The sequence below is a fragment of the Equus przewalskii genome, chromosome 4 (genome assembly GCF_037783145.1).
Source record: "Equus przewalskii isolate Varuska chromosome 4, EquPr2, whole genome shotgun sequence".
Taxonomy (NCBI): Eukaryota; Metazoa; Chordata; class Mammalia; order Perissodactyla; family Equidae; genus Equus; species Equus przewalskii.
Genome location: NC_091834.1, coordinates 101,642,258 through 101,660,963, shown reverse-complemented (window position 1 = coordinate 101,660,963; position 18,706 = coordinate 101,642,258). Strand labels below are relative to the sequence as shown.

The 18,706-nt window shown below is 45.7% G+C and overlaps 1 protein-coding gene and 1 long non-coding RNA gene across 3 annotated transcripts; one reads left to right on the top strand and one right to left on the bottom strand.

Annotated features, from left to right (window-relative positions):
- Nucleotides 1-5,326: 5,326 nt before the first annotated feature.
- Nucleotides 5,327-9,855, bottom strand: LOC139082944 (GTPase IMAP family member 1-like). 2 transcript variants are annotated; one of them, XM_070616760.1, is made up of 3 exons: nucleotides 9,717-9,855; nucleotides 7,378-7,425; nucleotides 5,327-6,430 (listed from the first exon to the last, which is right to left on the bottom strand). In XM_070616760.1, exons 2-3 carry the CDS (start codon nucleotides 7,418-7,420, stop codon nucleotides 5,532-5,534), a joined length of 942 nt encoding a protein of 313 aa, XP_070472861.1. In that variant the 5' UTR covers nucleotides 7,421-7,425; nucleotides 9,717-9,855; the 3' UTR covers nucleotides 5,327-5,531. The 2 variants fall into 2 exon arrangements, with proteins under 2 accessions (XP_070472861.1, XP_070472862.1); XM_070616761.1 differs by lacking the exon at nucleotides 9,717-9,855 and adding an exon at nucleotides 7,925-9,232.
- Nucleotides 7,653-18,471, top strand: LOC139082945 (uncharacterized). The gene is made up of 3 exons (XR_011539323.1): nucleotides 7,653-9,295; nucleotides 10,130-10,375; nucleotides 17,063-18,471. It is a non-coding gene; the product is annotated as an uncharacterized lncRNA (long non-coding RNA).
- The last annotated feature ends 235 nt before the right edge of the window (nucleotides 18,472-18,706 follow it).

Here is an 18,706-nt window from a genome sequence, read left to right as displayed (position 1 = left end):
TTATAATTTAGGATCTGTTTATTTATCCTTTTGATTTGTTGAGTTTTAACTTCATGTCTTTTGAAGCTCTATTTTAGGTGCATACATTTTTAGGATTGTGTCTTCCTGGTAAATTAACACATGTATCCTTATGTAATGTCTGTCTTTCTCTTCAGTAAGGTTCCTTGTTCTATAGACTACTTTTTTATCAATGTAGCCATTCAGCTTTCCTTTCGTTAGTATTTTCATGGTTTTTCTTTCCCAATTCTTTTACTTTTAGCCTGTCTATATTGTTCTGGTAGACAGAATTCTAAGATGGCCCACGATCCCCCTCTACTCGTGTACAAGCCCTGGATAATCCTCTCCCTCTGAGTGGGGCAGACCTGTGAATAGGATGGAGGTCACTTTAGATGGCAATGATGAAGAGACCCCCAGATGTAATTAGGGTCCCTACTCAGCTGGCTTTGAATTAGTCAAAAGGGAGGGTGTACTGGGTGGACCTGACCTGCTCAAGAAAGCCTTAAAAGCCAGAGATTCTCCTGCTGACTTTGCAGAAGGCAAATATCCATGCCGTGAACTGCCTATCAAGAGGGGCCACCTCTAGAGCCTCTGGGAGGACCTCAGTCCTACAGCCACAAGCAACTCAATTCTGCTAACAACTCAAGTGAATTTGGAAAAGGACCCTGAGCTTCAGATGAGAACCACTGCGTGGCTGAGCCCTTGACTGAAGCTTTGTGAAGCTCTGAGCAGAGGACCCAGTTAAGCTGGTGCCCGGACCTCTGACCCACAGAAACCATGAGATAACAAATGTATGTTGTTTTAAGTTGCCAAGTCTGAGGTCATTTGTTAGGCAGCAATCGAAAACCAGTCCAGTTGTTATATTTACAGTGAGTTTCCTGTAAATAGCCTACAGATTGGTCTTGATTTTTAACCCTATCTTATAGTCTCTGCTTTTTATTCAGGGGGTGTTTAGACCATTTATCACAGTGAACTTGTAAATAATATTAGACCACTTCGCATGTGGTTTAAGAAACATACAACAGTATAGTTGCAATTTCTCCCTCCCACATGTTGTCATGTTTGCCTTTTGCATATGCTGTAAATTCCCTAATATGTTATTAGTAGTTTTGTTTTACACAATTATCTTTTAGAGCTATAAAATGTAAGAAAAATGTCCTTTATATTTATCTTCTTTCTTTTGGTCATTTCTGGAGCTTTTAATTTATGTAAATAAAGATTTCTGTCTGGTATCACATTAATTCCTTCTGCCTGAAGAACTTCTTCTAATATTTCTTTCAGCACAGGTAAGCTGACAATGAATTATCTCAGCTTTTTTTAGCTAGACAGTCTTTATTTCACCTTCATATTTGAAGGAAATTTCTGTTGTTTATAGAAATCTGGGTTGACACTTTTGTTCTTTAGTATTATAAAGATGCCACGCCATTGTCTTCTGAATGGCAGGCTCTGACAAGAAATCATCTGTAATTACAATATTTATTTCTCTAATATAACGTTTTTTCCCCTGGTTATTTTTTTTATTTTTATTTTTTATTTTTTGGTGAGGAAGATTGTTGCTGAGCTAACATCTGTTGCCAATCTTTCTCTACTTTGTCTGTGAGATGCCGCCACAGCATGGCTTGATGAGCTACGTTTAGGTCCATGCTTGGAATTCGAAGCCCAGGCCACTGAAGCGGAGCACACGAACTTAACCACTACACCACTGGACGGCCCCTCCCCTGGTTATTTCTAAGTTTTTGTCTTTATCTTTGGTTTTAACAGTGTGGATATGAAGCGTCTAGACTTTTGTTTGTTTGCTTGCTTCTGTGTTTATTCCGCCCGGGCTTCTCTGTGATTCTTGGACCTGTGGCTTGGTGTCTTTCATTATTTTTAGAAGAGTCTCGACCAAATCTCTTCACGTATTTCTTCTGCATGTCCTCTCCTTTCTCCTTCTGGGCCTTCAGTTATACGTATGTTAATCCGTTTGATATTGTCTACAGCTCTTGGATATTCTGTTCTGTTTCTTTTTCTCCCTCATTTTTAGCTTTTGTTTCAGTGTGGGGACTTTCTCTCCACCCGTCTTCAAGTTCACTGATTCCTTCGTCAACTGTGCTGAGTCTACTGATATCCCTGCTCAGGAAGACTTCATCTCCGACAGGGCTTTGGATCCCTGCCACTGATTTTTGACTCATGGTTTTCGTCTCTCTCTTGAAATTCCCCTTCTTGTAGTTCATGTTACCCACATATTTTATTCAGTCCTCGTTGTTATTTTAAAATCCTTGTCCAACTTCTGGACTGTTTCTGAGTCTGGCCTGTTGATTGCTTGGTCTTTTGGTAATGTACAATTTTTTTCTTGCTTTTTTTGAATGTTTCATAATTTTATTAAATTATAGACATCATGTGTAGAAGGAAAGTAGAAACTGAGATAAATAGTATTTGTGCCTAGAAGTGGAATCCCGTTTCTCCTGTCTGGCTGTGAGCATGGGGTTTGAGTCAGTCTACCCAGGAGGGGAGCTGGTGGGGGTTGTTGCTATGGTTCCCTTTGTGCACCTTAGGCTTGTATTTCCCGAGAGTTGCCTGTGCTTAGGGTGGGCACTCAGATGCCGTAAGGTTTTACTCAGTGTTCCTGCTTTGCCCGCCTTCAGCTTCCAGTCATCTCTGCACAACTCTGCCTCCCAGTGTCTCCAGGCCTGACCCTCCCTTGTGGTAGAGGCCACTGCTTGTTACTTGTTATTAAAACTGCTTGTCAATTGTTAATTGCTTTTGAGGCACAGAGTGGGGCAGGGCAGTGTCCTCTGTTCTTGTCCAGCTTCAGTCTCAGGCATCTTTGTGAATCTGGGCCTTGGGAGCTGGACTTTCTCCATGTGTCTAACTGGATTAGGGTCTCCAGAGAAACAGAACCAATAGGACAGACAGATATAGTAATATATCTTCTTACACTTGCACTTTGTAAACGTATTCAACAACTAATCATATCCCACCTTGCATTACCACTAGCTCCCAACTCTATACACTTCTATATAATGTGAAGTATTTATTCTCATGAATAATAAATATGGAATATTTATGAGTGTGAAATTTATTTATGAGTGTGAAATTTATTTATTGATGAGTATTTATTATTATGAAAAGTTTCCTCAGGTATTTCTATTTCTGTATCATAGTCACGGTATTTAACCTACAAAGTGCTTCCACCATATTATTTCATCATCCATGAAAGCTATAAAGATTAATATTAATATATGCATCTCAAGAAAAAAACGGAATCCTCTTGTGCCCCAGGTCTTGGAGCAAGTACACAGCAGACCAGCTCTGAAACACGAGCCCCTCAGGCCCCGTGGTGCATCTCCCGCTGTCTTTACTACTCCCCTTATCGCGCCCCTTGCGATGCCCCGAGGAGGGCATTTTACCCACGGACGTCCAGCCCTCCCTTGATCCAGCTATACATTTCTATATGCTACGGTCCACATGAGAATTTAAAAACCGTAATACTTATATTTACTTTAAAGTCACATTTCCATTTATAAACAAGGCAGAAACAATAAGTAATGACAAATATTGGAGGGCATTTGCGGACACATGTACGCAAGACAAGGAAAAAATGAAAGAATAACAGATTAAAATCAGCCCACTGGTAAGCAAAGCCTTGGCCCACAGCACTTGCTCCTGCACACGTTGCTCTGGAGCCAAACTGGGGACACGGGCCATCCCCCCGGCTCTGCCCCTTTCTGCTGCCCCTCGGGTCGTCGAAGGAACCCCTGCCTGGCTCAGAGCCCCTCCATTAACCCGGCAGGGCTGCTGAGGACGCTAAAGGCGGGGATTAATAAGGGACATTTCCCCAGCCATGCTTCACAGACCCTAACGCACTGCAACGGTCGCCAGGCCCCTCAAGCCCCCCGACCACAGCCCACCCTAAGCCCGCAGCCCACCCCGGGCCTCCCCCCAGCCCTAACCCGTGGCCCCAGAGCGCTTTTGCGTAGGCCCCTAGTTCACGTGGAGCCAGCATGGTCCAGGGCGCCTGCGCACAACTGCCTACCTTCCCCACAGATGCCTCCTGGCGCATCCACACCTCCCGACTAGAGAAGAGAAGCGTCTGTCACATTCGGAAACAGAAATAAGGAAATCCTATCCTTTGATTACACAACTTAAGGATGGCTCTGGTTTTCTAACGATGCGGCATTCCAGCACTTTCGTGGGCTGGCCCATCCTCTGTAACACCCAACCATACAGCCACACCAGTCTAACCTCGGGTGTTCTGCGACTTTCTGCCCAGGCACCTGCCTCTCCTTCTCTTCTCCACTATCACAGAGAAGTTCGATTTTTTTTCTTTTGCATAAAAATCCAGGTAGATAACCACACTGAAGACATTACTCAAAATCCTGCTTCACTTTGGAAAGACTAGAACCATGAAAAGTGCAAAAAAAAAAAAAAAAAAAGGAAACTGTTATTTTCAGTATAATTACGTTTTTCTTGTGGGTAGTAAATCATTGTACAAGTAGGTAAACTGATGTGTCAGATGTAAACGTTAACATGTATGCCCCTGATATCGCTTCATTGATGATCCTAAAAGCCCATGAGGATCACAAAGGGATGAATCTACCATGTTGAGAACTAGAAAACTGTTAAGCGAGGCGACCCTGGGGCTGAGTGGTTAAGTTCCTGTGCTCCACTTGGGAGGCCCAGAGTTCACCAGTTTGGATCCCAGGCGCAGACCCACACAGCAGTCATCAAGCCATGCTGTGGTGGAGGCCTGCGTAGAAGAACCAGAATGACCTACAACTAGGATATACAACTATGTACTGGGGCTTTGGGGAAGGAAAAAAAAGAAGAAGATTGGCAACAGATGTCAGCTCAGGGCCAATCTTCCTTACCAAAAAAGAAAAGAAAAGTATGGTTTTCCATACTTTTCGAATGTCTGTTATGGTCTGAAGGTTTGTGTCCCCTGGGAGGTGATTAGGCCATGAGGGCAGATCCCTTATGATTGAGAATTGTGCTCATATACCACAGGCCCCAAGAGCTGGCTCATCCATTCACCATGTGAGGACACAGCCAGCCAGCATCCGGAACGCCAAAGAGGGGTCTCACCAGAACCCGACCAGGCTGCCATCTTGATCTGGGACTTCCAAATCCGGAACTGTGGGGAAAAAAGTTTGTTGTTTATAAGCCACCCAGTCTGCAGCATTATTTTTTTTAAAACTAGCAGCCCTAACGGACTAAGACCGTGTCTAAACTTTTTAAAACGCTCAAAATAAAAATCTTTGCTTTCCTTTTGCCTAATCCATTTTCTAATACGAACTATCACTCACTTCATTATTTTTCAAGAGAGGAAAGATGCATCAAGACTAAAACGTTTAAAGGACATTTTAAAGTTAGGCCAATTTATTTTAAAATTATATACATTAGCCAAAACTGAAACTTGAAAACTTAACAAGTGAACTTCGAGCTTTTACAAAATTGATGCAGTGTTCACAGATTTCCGCGACATTAACACTCTGTCTGAAACTGCAGGATTCCTTTGGAAGGAGGTTTTAAGTCCCCCCTTCAGCTCCAAGCATTCAGCTCCTCTCCCGCCAGGGGAAGGCATTTTTAAGACCTGCGCTATCTGTCGCGGCGTCCGCCTGGCGCCTGGCGAGCAGCAGGTAGAGCAGGCCCAGGGCCCCCAGCAGCGCGGCCACGACCAGCCTTGGGCGACTCCAAGGCGCCCTCCCGCGCCCCCACAGCGCCGCCAGCAGCCCGCGCCCCCGCCGCCGCTGCACGCGGGCCGCCACGCTCTCCGCCACCCTGCGCAGCCGCTCCTCGGGGCGCGCGCGGCCCAGGGCGCGCGCCAGGCCATACACGTCGTTGGTGTAGGGCGCGCCCCCGTGCGCGCGCACCAGCCGCTCCAGCAGCGCCATGAGCTCTGCCACCTGGGCCTCCCGCTCCGCGCCGCTGGCGCGGTTGTCGAAGGCGCAGACGCGGCCGCCGCACTCGGCCACCAGTTCCCGCAGCGCGCGGTTGTCGGTGCAGCGCACGTAGTCCTGCAGCGAGGTCCCGGCCAGGTCCTCCTTGTGCGTGAAGAGCAGGACCGTGCGCGCCACAGCGTCATCGCCGAACATGGCCTTGAGCCGGCGCGCGGCCTGCTGGTCCTGGGCGGTGAAGCGGCCCAGCTGGCTGACGAGGAGCAGGGCGTGCGGCCCGGGCGCCGAGAGCAGGTAGCAGCGGCCCCTCTCGCCGCAGCCCGGCTCTGTCCTGGGGTCTTCGGCGCCGAACAGGTCCGGGGTGTCGATGACGTCCAGGTGCCAGCCGGCCCAGCGGCAGCTGCCCACGGCGCAGGTGGTGGTCACCTGCGCGGCGCTGAGCCTCGAGAGGAAGCGCCGCTGGCCCAGGATGCTGTTGCCTGTGGCGCTCTTGCCGGCCCCCGTCCTCCCGGCCAGGATGAGCCTGAGCCTGGGCTCCTGCGGGTCGTCCTCGGAACCTGCGCGGACAATGATTCGTGAGCCGCACGCCTGGAAGCGACTGAGCCTGCTGACCTGGACCTGCTGGACGCCTTTTGAACAAAGGGGAGCAATAGTGCCTCAGCCTTTGCTTTTAAGGCCAGCCTTCGCTGAGGTGATCTGGTTAGAGACTTTTGGACTCCGGGGTATCTTTACCCGTCTATGTCTTTCCTCTTTGGCGTCACCACATGCGCCTGGGGATGCTCCAAGACCCCGTGGGCTTTTCCCTAGAGGACGCCCCTTTGCAATTCCAGGCCGCATGGGCTGCATCTGACGTGACCTCTGGTCACCCACAGCGTGCAGAGCTGTTGCTTATTTCACGACTTCAGTGGCCTCTGCGATACTCTCCCAGGTGCCATCCCAGGAGGAAAGGCAGCAGGCCTCGTGTGGAAGGGCTGCCCAGAGCCCTAGACACCTGGGTTTGAGCTACAGCCCCGCCATCAGCCAGCTGTGTCACCTGGGAAGGTGCTTACTGTAAGAGTTAAACGTCTTCTGCAAAAATGGAAATAGATTGTTTCTCACAGGGATGTGGGGGGTGAGCTGAGACAAGCTCTCTTCTTCCCTCCCTCCTCCTTCCCTCCTCCCTTTCCTCTCTCTTAAACCTGCTGCCTAAGAAGACAGCGGTTTAACCTTCCATCCTGTTCTCTAACACCTTCTGCCTGGCAAATCGTGTTCCCTCTAGTCCATGATTGGATCCCTTCTCCATCCTCCTCTGCGGAGATCCGAGTAGATCCATGGTCCTCATTTCCCACTTTGGGATTGGAGGCGCAGGCTAGTCACAGAACTTAATGTCTCCCAGCAGGGCAGGGGCAGAGGTCCAGCTAACGTGCAGGTGGGGCTTGTCTCTGGTCAGTCTGGAGTTGGCTCGCCCCTCATCACCCAGAGCTCACCCCTGGGGGCAGGAACGCCTTGCGAGATGTGTTCTTACCATAGGCATTTTCTTCGTCTCTTACCATCCTCCGTCCTCCCATGCTACCTGCAAGAGTCCCAAACACAGTTTGATCTTTCGTTTCTCATTCATTTATTCATCAGATAGGTATAACTCCCCACAATGTGTCAGGCAAAGTGGAAAGAGCTGGTGACCCCACAGTGAGGAAGGCCATGGTTCCCTCCTGCCCCTGAACATCTGAGTTTAGGGAGGAACCTGGGAAGAGCCTGGGCTGAGGTTGGAGTGAGGCTGAGAACTTGGCTTTGTCATTTCAGGGACTCCAAGTGCAGCAGCAGAGCGCAGAGCGTGACACTCTGCGTCAGTGAGGTGGCTGTGGATGTTAATTTCCTAGGTAATTCTGTATCAGTACATGAGCCTTACATATTAAATTTTCCCAGGAGGTTCAGCAGCCAGAGGAGACTTTGGAAAACCCTGAGAACCCCAAAATTTGCCCAGTGACTTAGGGAACACCCTAGGGTGGTTGGCCTGGGAAACAAACAAGAAGAAAATTGCAGTTTTGTTTGTGGAAATTGGAAAACAGACATACCTCGCAAGCTGCTCTGGACAGCCTCTGACTCTGCTCTCAGCAAGCTGGATTATTTGGCTCGCAATGTGTCTAACTCTGATCTGTGTGCTGGAGAGACTGGGGCGCTCCCCTCCGTCTCCTGATGTTCTGCCCCAAATCTGAGGCTTCTCGAAGTAAACTGATGATGCCCAGTTCAACCATCATTTAATACAATAAACGTTCAGGGAGCACATTTGCCGGATCCCACAGGTACCCGGACGCAAGTGCACAGTCTCTCCTCCGTCTGCGTCTCCAGCCTCATCTCCAGCCACTCCCCGACTCGATCAGCCGCTCCACCAGGAGCAGACTTCAGGGCCTTTCCAGCCCACCTTGTGCTTTCCCTCCTGTGACCATTCATCCTCTCCCACGTTCTGTCTGAGTCCTGCCTGAGCTCACGTCCGTTTCTAATTCTCCCTGTCCCTGTTGTCCACCTGGTTACTGCAGGTGACCGTGTTCTCTCCCACTGGCACCACACAAGGGAAAGCAAAGCAGAGGTTTGCTGAATACCTTGTCTCTGGCCAAAGGACCAAGAGGACAGGTTTGCCTGGTCCTCAGTCCAAAGTGCTCATGTTCCTGCAGTAAGTGCCCTGCCACCTCCCCAAGCCTTAAGTTCAGCCCACGGGCCTCCTGTGATTGATTAGTTTGTGTGTAGAAATCAACAAGCTGCCGTAATTGACAGCAGAGCAGAAATGAGGAAACAGCCACAAGATTAGAACAAAGATCAAGAATTTAGCCAAAGTAAGCAGTCCTTGTCAAAGATGGAAATGAGAAAGTGTGCTGCAGGGAATTCACTGAGCCCTTGGGAGGCGTTTGGAACCTCCCGCGGAGTTTGGAGTGGGATTTGAACAGTTCTCCCAAAGTTCCTAAGAGCTGAAACCTGGGGTGCACAAGACGTATTGTTGCTGAGGAACGTCAGCCGTGTAGAATCCTGTCATCTGAAAGCTCCGAGGGTCGGAGTCTGTTTACCTAGTCCAGTGCTTCTTGAACCTGCTGTCTTTGGAATTGTCTAGGGGATTCTTTAAAATGAGGATTTCTTAGAGATTTTGATTCCCATATCTGTACTTTTGAGAAATAAGTTCCCCCTCCTGTGACTCTAAAGCGTTCGGTCCACGGTCTGAGTTTCTGATGAGTTATCCCATCGCCTCCTTCATTACACGGGTGAGAGGAGGCGAGGACGTCAAGACGGCGCAGCAGCCTGCAGAGCCCTGGGCAGCTGAGATTGGGGGCAGGTGTTGAAGGGCACACGTAGGGCGAGGGACTGAAGACCACGCTCGTAACCTTAGATGTCTCCTGCAAGACCCAGTTGTGGACAGAGCTGAGGAAAGTGGAGCGTTTCAGGAGGATTCAGTTCAGGTTTATACCGAATTTTCACTTTGTAACTTGCTCGAGTTTAGATTTGTATGTATGTCCTCAAAAATATTTTTTGCCTTGCTGAACATGCATGTGGGGAGTGTTTCTGCCTTCTAGAGTGTGCTGTGTTCCCTGTAGTGGTTCTAGCAAACACCTTCCTTATTTATTAGGGGAGGAGGGAAGGAGAGAGGATTTGATAAGACTGTGTGCCCTCCAGAGCTGGAGAAGCTGCGTCCCACTTCTTGGGAACTTACTCAATTTGAATCTCAGCACATCCTTAAAAACCTGGAGGTGTGAAGTGATTCTTTCTAGGCTCTGCTCCCCGCCACCCCTCAACCTCGTAGCTCACTCATCGGGTGACATACAGACACCGCATTCCGCACAGGTCCTCCTCCCCGGCTGGCTCCCTTGCCCTTGGGCTCACCTTTCCTGCAGAGTTGGTGAAGGGCTCTGACGCTGGCTCCCGGGAGCCTCTGACCTACTGCTTTCCCTTGGTTGTGAGGCCAGCAGGCTGTTTCCTCCCAGCACAGGAGGAAATCTGCCTCTCAGCCCTCAGAGCTCAGGAAGCTCGGGGCGGGAGGGTCCCGAGGTGACGACTTAAAGAGACAGAAGCATTTGCCAGTGCCCTGGTGGGTATCTGATGTTTCCACTGGGAAACCACCCCCCTCACTGTGGACTATGGTGACGTTTTCAGAAAGTCCTGTGACACCAACATCTTGTCTCCTAGTAGGGAAGAGCGTTTTAGGTTTCTGAGGCCTGTTTTCACTTCTGGCCTTTGACCGATAATCTTATACCCTTTTGCTTTTTATTTATTTTCCTGTAAAATGGCCTCTTGAGGGTCTCCTTCCCCAGGACAGGAATCCTTGACATGAGTGTGGACAGTGCTACCAGTGTGGACCTATCCGCCAGGAACATCACATGCAACTCTCATCATTCTCAAAGAAAAAGAGCTGTTTTCCAGCTGTTAAAAATAGCACAGCAGGTAGAGGATGGAAATTTTTCATACAAGGCTTAGTCTGTCCATCTCTGTTGGCATCTCCAACCCAAGTTACTGTCTCTCCTCTCAAGAGGGTCTTGAGAAAGGTGAGTAAAATGTGTGGAGGGAAGGCCACAACAGGATCATGGTGAAATGGGTCCTGGAGCTGGTTAGGTCGTTAACAGGCCATGTGATTGTGCATAACTCACTTGAACTCTCTGGAATGGACTCTCCTGTATGTAGTGAGGACATTAACTTAACCTGAATCTGATTGGCGGGGTCTGATTTTCACCCATTCTTGCCAGCTCATTATCTGCAGTGAATTACCCAGCTCTCACTGAACTCCACTTGTTTGTATTCCCCCAGCTTTATTGAGATAGAATTGACATACAATATTGTGTAAGTTTAAAGTGTACAGTGTGTTGGTTTGATAGACGTACATATTGCAGAAATGATCACCACCATAGCATTAGCTAGCACCTGCACCATGTCACGTAATTACCATTTCTTTCTGGTGGTGAAGACATTTATGCTTTCTTAGCAACTTTCAAGGATATAATCTAGTATTATTAGCTGTAATCACTGTGCTGTCCATTAGATCTCCAGAACTTAGTCATCTTATAACTGGAAGTTTGTACTCTTTGACCAATATCTCCCCATTTCCCTCCATCCCCCAGCCTGTGGTAACTACCATTTTACCCTCCATTTCTATGAGTTCAGCTTTTTAAAATTCCACATAAGAAAGCATGGTATCATACAGTATTTGTCATTGTCTGTCTGACTTACTTCACTTAGCAAATGCCCTTTGGGTCCATCCATGTTGTTGCAAACCACAAGACGTCCTTCTTTTGCATGGCTGAGTAATGTTCTATTAAGTATATGTACACCACGTCGTCTTGATCCATTCATCCGTCCCACTCTAACAGGTATGAGGTGATATCTCCTTGTGGTTTTGGTTTGCATTTCTCTAATGATTGGTGATGTTGAGCACCTTTTTGTGTATCTCTTGGCCATTTGTTTATCTTTGGGAAATGTTCATTCAGTTCCCTTGCCCATTTTTTAATTGGATTGCTTGCTTTTTACTATTGAGTTGTGTGAGTTCCCTGTATATTTTGGATGTTAACCCCTTATCAGACATATGATTTGTAAATAGTTTCTCCCATTCCATAGGTTACCTTTTCATTTTGTTGATGGTTTCCTTTGCTGTGTGAAGCTTTTTAATTTGATGTAGTCCCACTTGTTTATTTTGGCTTTTTTCGCCTTTGCTTTTGGTGTCACATCAAAAAACTTATTGTCAAGACCAACGTCAAGGAACTTACCACCTATGTTTTCTTATAGGAATTTTACGGTTTCTGGTCGTATGTTCAGGTCTTAATTCATATTGAGTTGATTCTTGTGTATGGTGTAAGACAGGAGTCCAATTTCGTTCTTTTGCACATGGCTATCCAGTTTTCCCAACATCATTTATTGAAGAGGCTATCCATTTCCCATTGTGTTTATACTTGGCTCATTTGTCAATAAATTTATTGCCCATATATACATGGGTTTATTTCTGAGGTCTCTGTTCTGTTCTGTTGATCTGTTTGTCTTTTTTTATGGGAATACCATGCTATTTTGATTAGTATAGTTTTGTAATATAGTTTGAAATTAGGAAGTGTGATGCCTCCAGCTTTTTTCTTTTTTTTAAGACTGTTTTGGCTATTCCGGACCTTTTGTGTTTTCATACAAATTTGGGGGTTGTTTTTTCTATTTTTGTGAAAAATGCCATTGGAATTTTGATAGGGATTGCATTGAATCTGTAGATCACTTTGTGTAGTATGGACATTTTCACGATATTAATTCTTCCAATCTGTGAGTACAGAATATCTTTCCATTTCTTTGTGTTGCCTTCAGTTTCTTTCATCAATGTCTTATAGTTTTCAATGCACAGCTCTTTTACCTCCTTGGTTAAATTTATTCCTAGGTATTTTATCCTTTGCGATGCTTTTGTAATGGGATTGTTTTCTTAATTTCTCTTCCTGATAAGTCATTACTAGTGTATAGAGACACAACTGGTTTTTGTATATTGATTCTGTATCCTGCAGCTTTGCTGAATTTGCTTATTAGTTCTCACAGCTTTTTGGTGGAGTCTTTAGCATTTTCTATATGTAAAATCATGTCATCTGCAAATAGAGACAATTTTACTTCTTCCTTTCTGATTTGGATGCCTTTTATTTCTTTTTCTTGCCTAATTACTCTGGCTGGGACTTCTAGTACTATGTTGAATAAAAGTGGAAAGAGTGGGCATCCTTGTATTTTTCTTGATCTTAGAGGAAAAACTTTCAGCTTTTCACTGTTGAGAATGATGTTAGCTATGGGCTTGTCATATAGGACCTTTATTATGTTCAGGTGTGTTCCCTTTTTACTCAGTTTGTTGAGAGTTTTTATTGTGAAAGGATGTTGAATTTTGTCAGATGCTTTTTCTGTGTCTGTTGAGATGATCAGATGATTTTTATCCTCCATTTTGTTAATGTGGTGTATCACATTGATTGGTTTGTGGATGTTGAACCATCCTTGCATCCCTCTCCATCTTGTGTTTGAACAGTGTCTTTTCTTGTCTAATTGCCCTAGTTAGAACCTCCTGTACAAAGATGAAATTAAGTGACAGGATCAGATATCCTTGTCTTATTCTTGATTTAGCAGGAAAGCTTTCAGTCTTTCATCATTAAGTGTAGTACTAGTCGTGGGATTTTCAAAGATGCCTTGTACCAGGTTTTAGAAGTTTCTTTCTCTTCCTAGTTTGTTGAGTGTTTTTATTATGAAACGCTATTCAATTTTGTCAAATGTTTTTTCTGGGTCTATTGAGATGATCATTTTTTTCTCATTTATTTTATCCATATGGTTTATTACATTAATTGATTTTTGGACATTAAGCCAATATTGCATTCCTGGGATAAACTTCTGTTGCTTATGGTGTATATTCCTTTTTATATTGCTAGATTCTCTTTGCTAGTATTTTGTTGAGGATTTTTGCATCTATGTTCATAAGAGATACTGATCTGTAGTTTTCTTTTATTGTGCTGTCTTTTTCTGGTTTGGTATCAGGATAATACTGGCATCATAGAATGAGTTGGGAAGTATTCTTCCTCTTGTATTTTTTGGAAGAGTTTGTGAAGGATTGATGTTAATTCTTCTTAAATGTTCAATAGAATTCACCAGTGAAGCCATCTGGGTCTGGGTTTTTCTTTGTAGGTAATTTTTTTTGTTCGTAATTGAATCTGTTTATGTGTTACAGGTCTATTCAGATTTTATATTCCTTCTTGAGTCAGTTTTGGTAGTTTATGAATTTGTCCATTTCATCTAAGTTACCTGATTTTGTTTGTATAGATATTTCCAGCTGTAAACTTTCCTCTAAGCATTGCTTTAGCTACACCACTTAAGTTTTGCTATGTTGTTTCTTAATTTACATTCATCTCAAGGTATTTATAGTTCCCCCTTTTGATTTCTTCTTTGACTCACTGGTTATTTAGGATTGTGTTGTTTAATATCCACATGTTACTGAATTTCCCAATTTGTTTTCTATTGTTGATTTCTAATTGCACTCCCTTTCGGCTGGTGAGCATACTGTGTATGGTTTCAAGCCTCTTAAATTTATTGAGGCTTATTTCATGGCCTCACAAACAGTCTCTTTAGGAAAATGTTCCTTGTGCACTTGAAAAGAATGTATATTGTGCCGTTGTTGGGTGGAGCGTTCTGGTGTTAGACCTAGTGGATTTATAGTGTTGTGGTCACATCTTCTACATCTTTGTTGACCTTCTGATTAGTTGCTCTACGCTTTATTCAAAGTGGGGTATTGAAGTCTACAGCTATTATTGTTGAATTGTCTATTTCCCTTCTGTTATTTTTTGCTTCATGTGTTTCAGGGCTCAGTTGTTAAGTTCATATATGTTTATAATTGTTATATCTTCAGATTCATTGATTCTTTCTTCTGCTGGTTCAAATCTGCCATTAGAGCCCCTCTAGTAAATTTTTCATTTTCAATTATACTTTTCACCTCCATCATTTCTATTTTGTTCATTTAAAAAAAGATTTGTATCTCTTTCTTTTTCTTTTTTTTTGGCTGAGCTGAACATCTGTTGCCAATTTTCCTCTTTTTGCTGAGGAAGGTTCACCCTGAGCTAACATCTGTTGCCAGTCTTCCTCTGTTTTGTACGTGAGCTGCTGTCACAGCCTGGCTGACAGACGAGTGGTGCAGGTCTGTGCCCGGGAACCGAACCCGGGCTGCCGAAGCGGAGAGCACCGAACTTAATCACTAGGCCACCAGGGCTGACCCTCTATGTCTTTCTTGATATTCTCTATTTGATGAGATAGTGTCATTGTAACTTCTTTTATTTAAGTGCACTTTCCTTCAGTTCTTTAAATGTGTATAATTGCTGCTTTGAAGCCCCATCTTTAAATCCAATATCTGGGCCATCTCACAGGCAGCTTCTGTTGCTTGTGTTTTTTCTGGTGATAGATTACACTTTCCTGTTTCTGTCTCTTATAGTTTTCATTAAAAGCTGGGCATTTTAAGGAATACAGTGTAGCAATTCTGGGTACTGATTCACCTTCTGCTTTTCTAGGGCTCGATTTGCTGCTGTTGGCGTATTTGCCTGGTGACTGGGCTGGACTCTTCCAGTGAGGTCTGTTTCCCCTGCGGCGTGAAGCCTCTGGTGTTCGTCCTCAGAGGGTGCAGCCTGGAGCCTGCACACAGTCACCTGGAGTGAGAGCAGTTTAAGCAGTGCTCTCTCTGACTGTCTCCTTCCTGCTCTCTCTGTTAACCTGTGTGTCTCTGTTGGTTTTACACCTGGCTGTTAGGCTTGCTAATTACCCCCTGATTGCTCTCTTGTTTTTGACAATGACCTTGGGCATAAATTGCTCCCCCATCTGATCTGATTAAATTTTGCTTCCTCTGCAGGGGTAGTTTTTGTGATCAGTCTTTCAGGTTTTCTCTGACCCTGGAGGGACTGTTCTTACCTGTCTGTCTTCCTGGTTCTCTCTGGCAAACTTGCTGCCCTGTGGTTTCTCCTGTGGCTCTCAGACTCCTCTAAATTGCTTACCATGAAAATCTTCATTGTTTTCAAGAGTACCCTTGACTTGAACTTCCCACACTCTGTTTAAAATAAAGTTATTTCCTTTGGGGAGAGCTGAGAAGTTCTCTGTTGTTATGGACTTCTTTTCATTCTAAACAGAATCTCTGAGCCAGAGCTCTGGGCCCAGAGCAGAAGACAGTAGTCTCTGGTCTTCTCAACTTGCCTCTCCCTGCATGGAACCTCCATCATGTGAGGGAGCTGCAGTGTGGGCAGTTGGGGTCCCAGTATTTTTAGCCTGTTGTGCCTGGGACAGAGCCCCTGCCCTGTGAACAGAGGAGCAGTAGGGTGCTGTTGGCGGCACTTCCCAGGAGTCCCCTCTCTGCAATTCATAGCTAGAGGGGATGGTCACTGCTTCCAGTCTGCCCCTATCTGTAGGATGCTCTTGATGAGCAGCTAAAGGGAGAGGGAGCCCCATCTTCTTGCCCACACCTGCCCAGAGTGGAGTTTCCTTCAGGCTGAGCTGAGGATGGGTTGGGGAAGGAGGAATTAGGTCATGGCTCAAGTACCACACAGAGTGTCACTGTTCTTACTAAGATTTATCAGGTTTTAAAAAAATAAGTATTTCTTCATTTGCTCTATGGCCTTCAGGCAACTTTTAGAGAGTTTAAATTTTAGAAGAATAATTTTCACTTGTTCTGGTTATTCCACTAGCAATGTCTGCAGGATTCTTCATGGTCCTTTCTGAAAGTGGAAACCATGTCAGTAGTTGTAGATTAAACTTTGGCCACATTGCTAGCTCCTCTCTGCTTTCTTCCTGCTGAGTACGTGGATTTTCTATAGTTTAGTTTTCCCTTCTTGTGGTTCTTTATTGCAACTGAATGAAATACTGCAAAATGGGAACCTAGGAGGCAGCTGCCGTTCTCTTCCAGATTGCTATCTTTATCTGGAGTCCTTGGTTTTACACTAAATGCAAATGTGTTATACATGCAGAGGATACGAGAAATGTTGGTGCCTCCTTATGTTTCTAAATAATCATTAATTGTCTTTCACAGCTTAGAGATGAGTCATTTAAGTACAATTTTCAAGTTATGCTTCTTCATGATAAACAATAGTCAAAAGGAATGAGGCTGCTCAGCTGCTAGTTGGCTCTTGAGGCTTTGAGATCTTCATTGTTAGAATTTTGGAACATGACAACCTGCATATGCACCTATTCCAGTTTAGAGCAGAGCTTCTCTTGCTGAGCTCATGTCAGAGTCAAAGTGCCTGCTGTTGTGCCTGCTCTGAACGAGGCCCTGGGTGGGTTTGGAGGCTCACAGGAAAACTCTGCCACTTCATCCCCAGGCAGCAGCAGCCTGAGGAGGGTCCAAAAAGGAGCCTGAGCACAGTTCAGAGTGACCTCCACGTTGTGATTTCTCCTTGGCCCAGTCTTTCTACCCTCATTCCTTCTGAACGCTGCAGCAGGTACAAACAAGGGGACATGGCCCTGCGACCCAGCCTTTCCAGCCTGTGCTTTGACCACAACTCTCTGTGCAGAATAAGACAGAGTCAGGAGGAGGAGAGGCAGGAAGTGGCTGTGGCTGAGGCAGGATGCCTGTTTTTCTGTGCACAAGTGAATTTACAAAACATCATCGGGTTGCTCATTTCTTGAAAATATAGGGGATTATGAGAAAAACAATGTGTTGTGATATGCTGAGATATGCATTACAATTGTTCTCTTTACTCCTTGTTAAATTTTATTTATAGAATTTATCACGAGCACTAAAGCACTTAAGAACACTCTCTTAATGCAAGGATTGGAGTGAAGCAACAAAAGATGTCAGATTGAAACCAAAAGGAAAAAATGAAGATCATAGCGGAAATTGTGCAGACTAAATTGCAAATCCCAGAAAGGAGGGAAGTTACTGAGCGCTGTTGGGTGGTCATGGCGGCCTCTGAATCCTTTCCCCGATTCCTGTCCTCCTAGGCAGCCTCTTCTTCTTCCACTAGGTTCCTGGAATGGCTAAGAGTTCAGGCATATGCAGGCAAACCTTGTGGGCTTTGGAGGGATGGGACTAAAACGCCTGGTAGCCGAGAGAGGAAGGGAGCCGTGGGTGTGTTGAGAGCAGCAGGAAGCTGTGGGGAAAATGCCTGATTCTTTGCTTCTTGCTTTCTTGGCTGTTGGTGCCAAAGGGTAAATGCCGTTGACTCTGTCACTGTCTGTAACTATACGTTTCCCTGATGACCCTAGGGACTCAAACGCCCTGGGAGAAGGGCCTGTGCTCATATTGCTCCCTCTCACCAGACCTCTTAAGCCAAGAGCCCCAGCCCTTGTGGTCTCCCTTTGAGGACAACTGCTTTCTATGCCACTGCTGGAGGTTTGTAGCTATATCCACCCAACGTCTCAGATGTAGCGTGAGTGAGCAGAGCTGGGCTCGTGATCGTGCCACTGGGAGAGTCTGGGAACTTGTTCTCATTGGATAAAGCCCGAATGTTATTGTCTGACACAGTTCCACAGCAGGCATCAGTCTGAGACAATCCAACACTGCCCCGTCTTCGCATCTGTAGAGATGCTGCGCCTCAGAGGGCTCATGGCTTTTTTCACTGAAAGCCGTAGGTCTTGCTAGTGGCAGAATCAGATCCACACACTTTCTCCCTGAGCGCACAGCCTATATTAGAGGGAGACGCCCAGTGCTGCTGCTGGCCTGATATGCAACTCCAGTACTGAAGCTCATGGAACAAAACAGGCACCATTGGGGGAACAGAGGGACCCCAAATGAGGTTGAACTACTCAGACAGGGTAGTAATCCTTTGCAGCCAGGGTAGCCTAGGAAGAAGGCTCCTGGATATTTAGATGCATCACAGCTTGTTGTGTCTTATTGTGAGGGGACAATGCTCCCCTCCCCCTTTTCTTTTAGATAAAACTGTTCTTTTGTGTGAGTTTGGTATCCTGGAAGAGCGTGAGCTTGGCTCTTGCTGGTGGGACTGGGCCGTGCTGGGAGGCGGACGTGGTCTGATAACCCCTCAGCGCAGCCCATCCGGGAGTCTGCCTGTGCCCCTCATGAGTCAGGAGGCCTCAACTGCACTCTCAGGACTTGAGTCCCTCTGTCCCTCTTTAAAAGAAACGTTTTTTTGTTTTGGTTTTGGTGTTGAATAAATTGTTGACAAAAACTAAACTCCCCTGAGAATTTTAAAGCTAAATTCTCTGAGGAAGCCAGCGTCTCTCCTCCCTGAGATTCCATGGTCATCTGGGCCTGCCGTGTGGGTGGGACTGAGGGAGAAGATGTGCTCGTAAGGTTGCACCGCTCAGACCGTGCAATGCAGAAGGGGAAATCTTTGAGTCGTTAAGAGGATGGAACGAACCGCAGGCAGGAGACGAGGTGTGGGAAGAATAAGGTGGTGCATTAGATT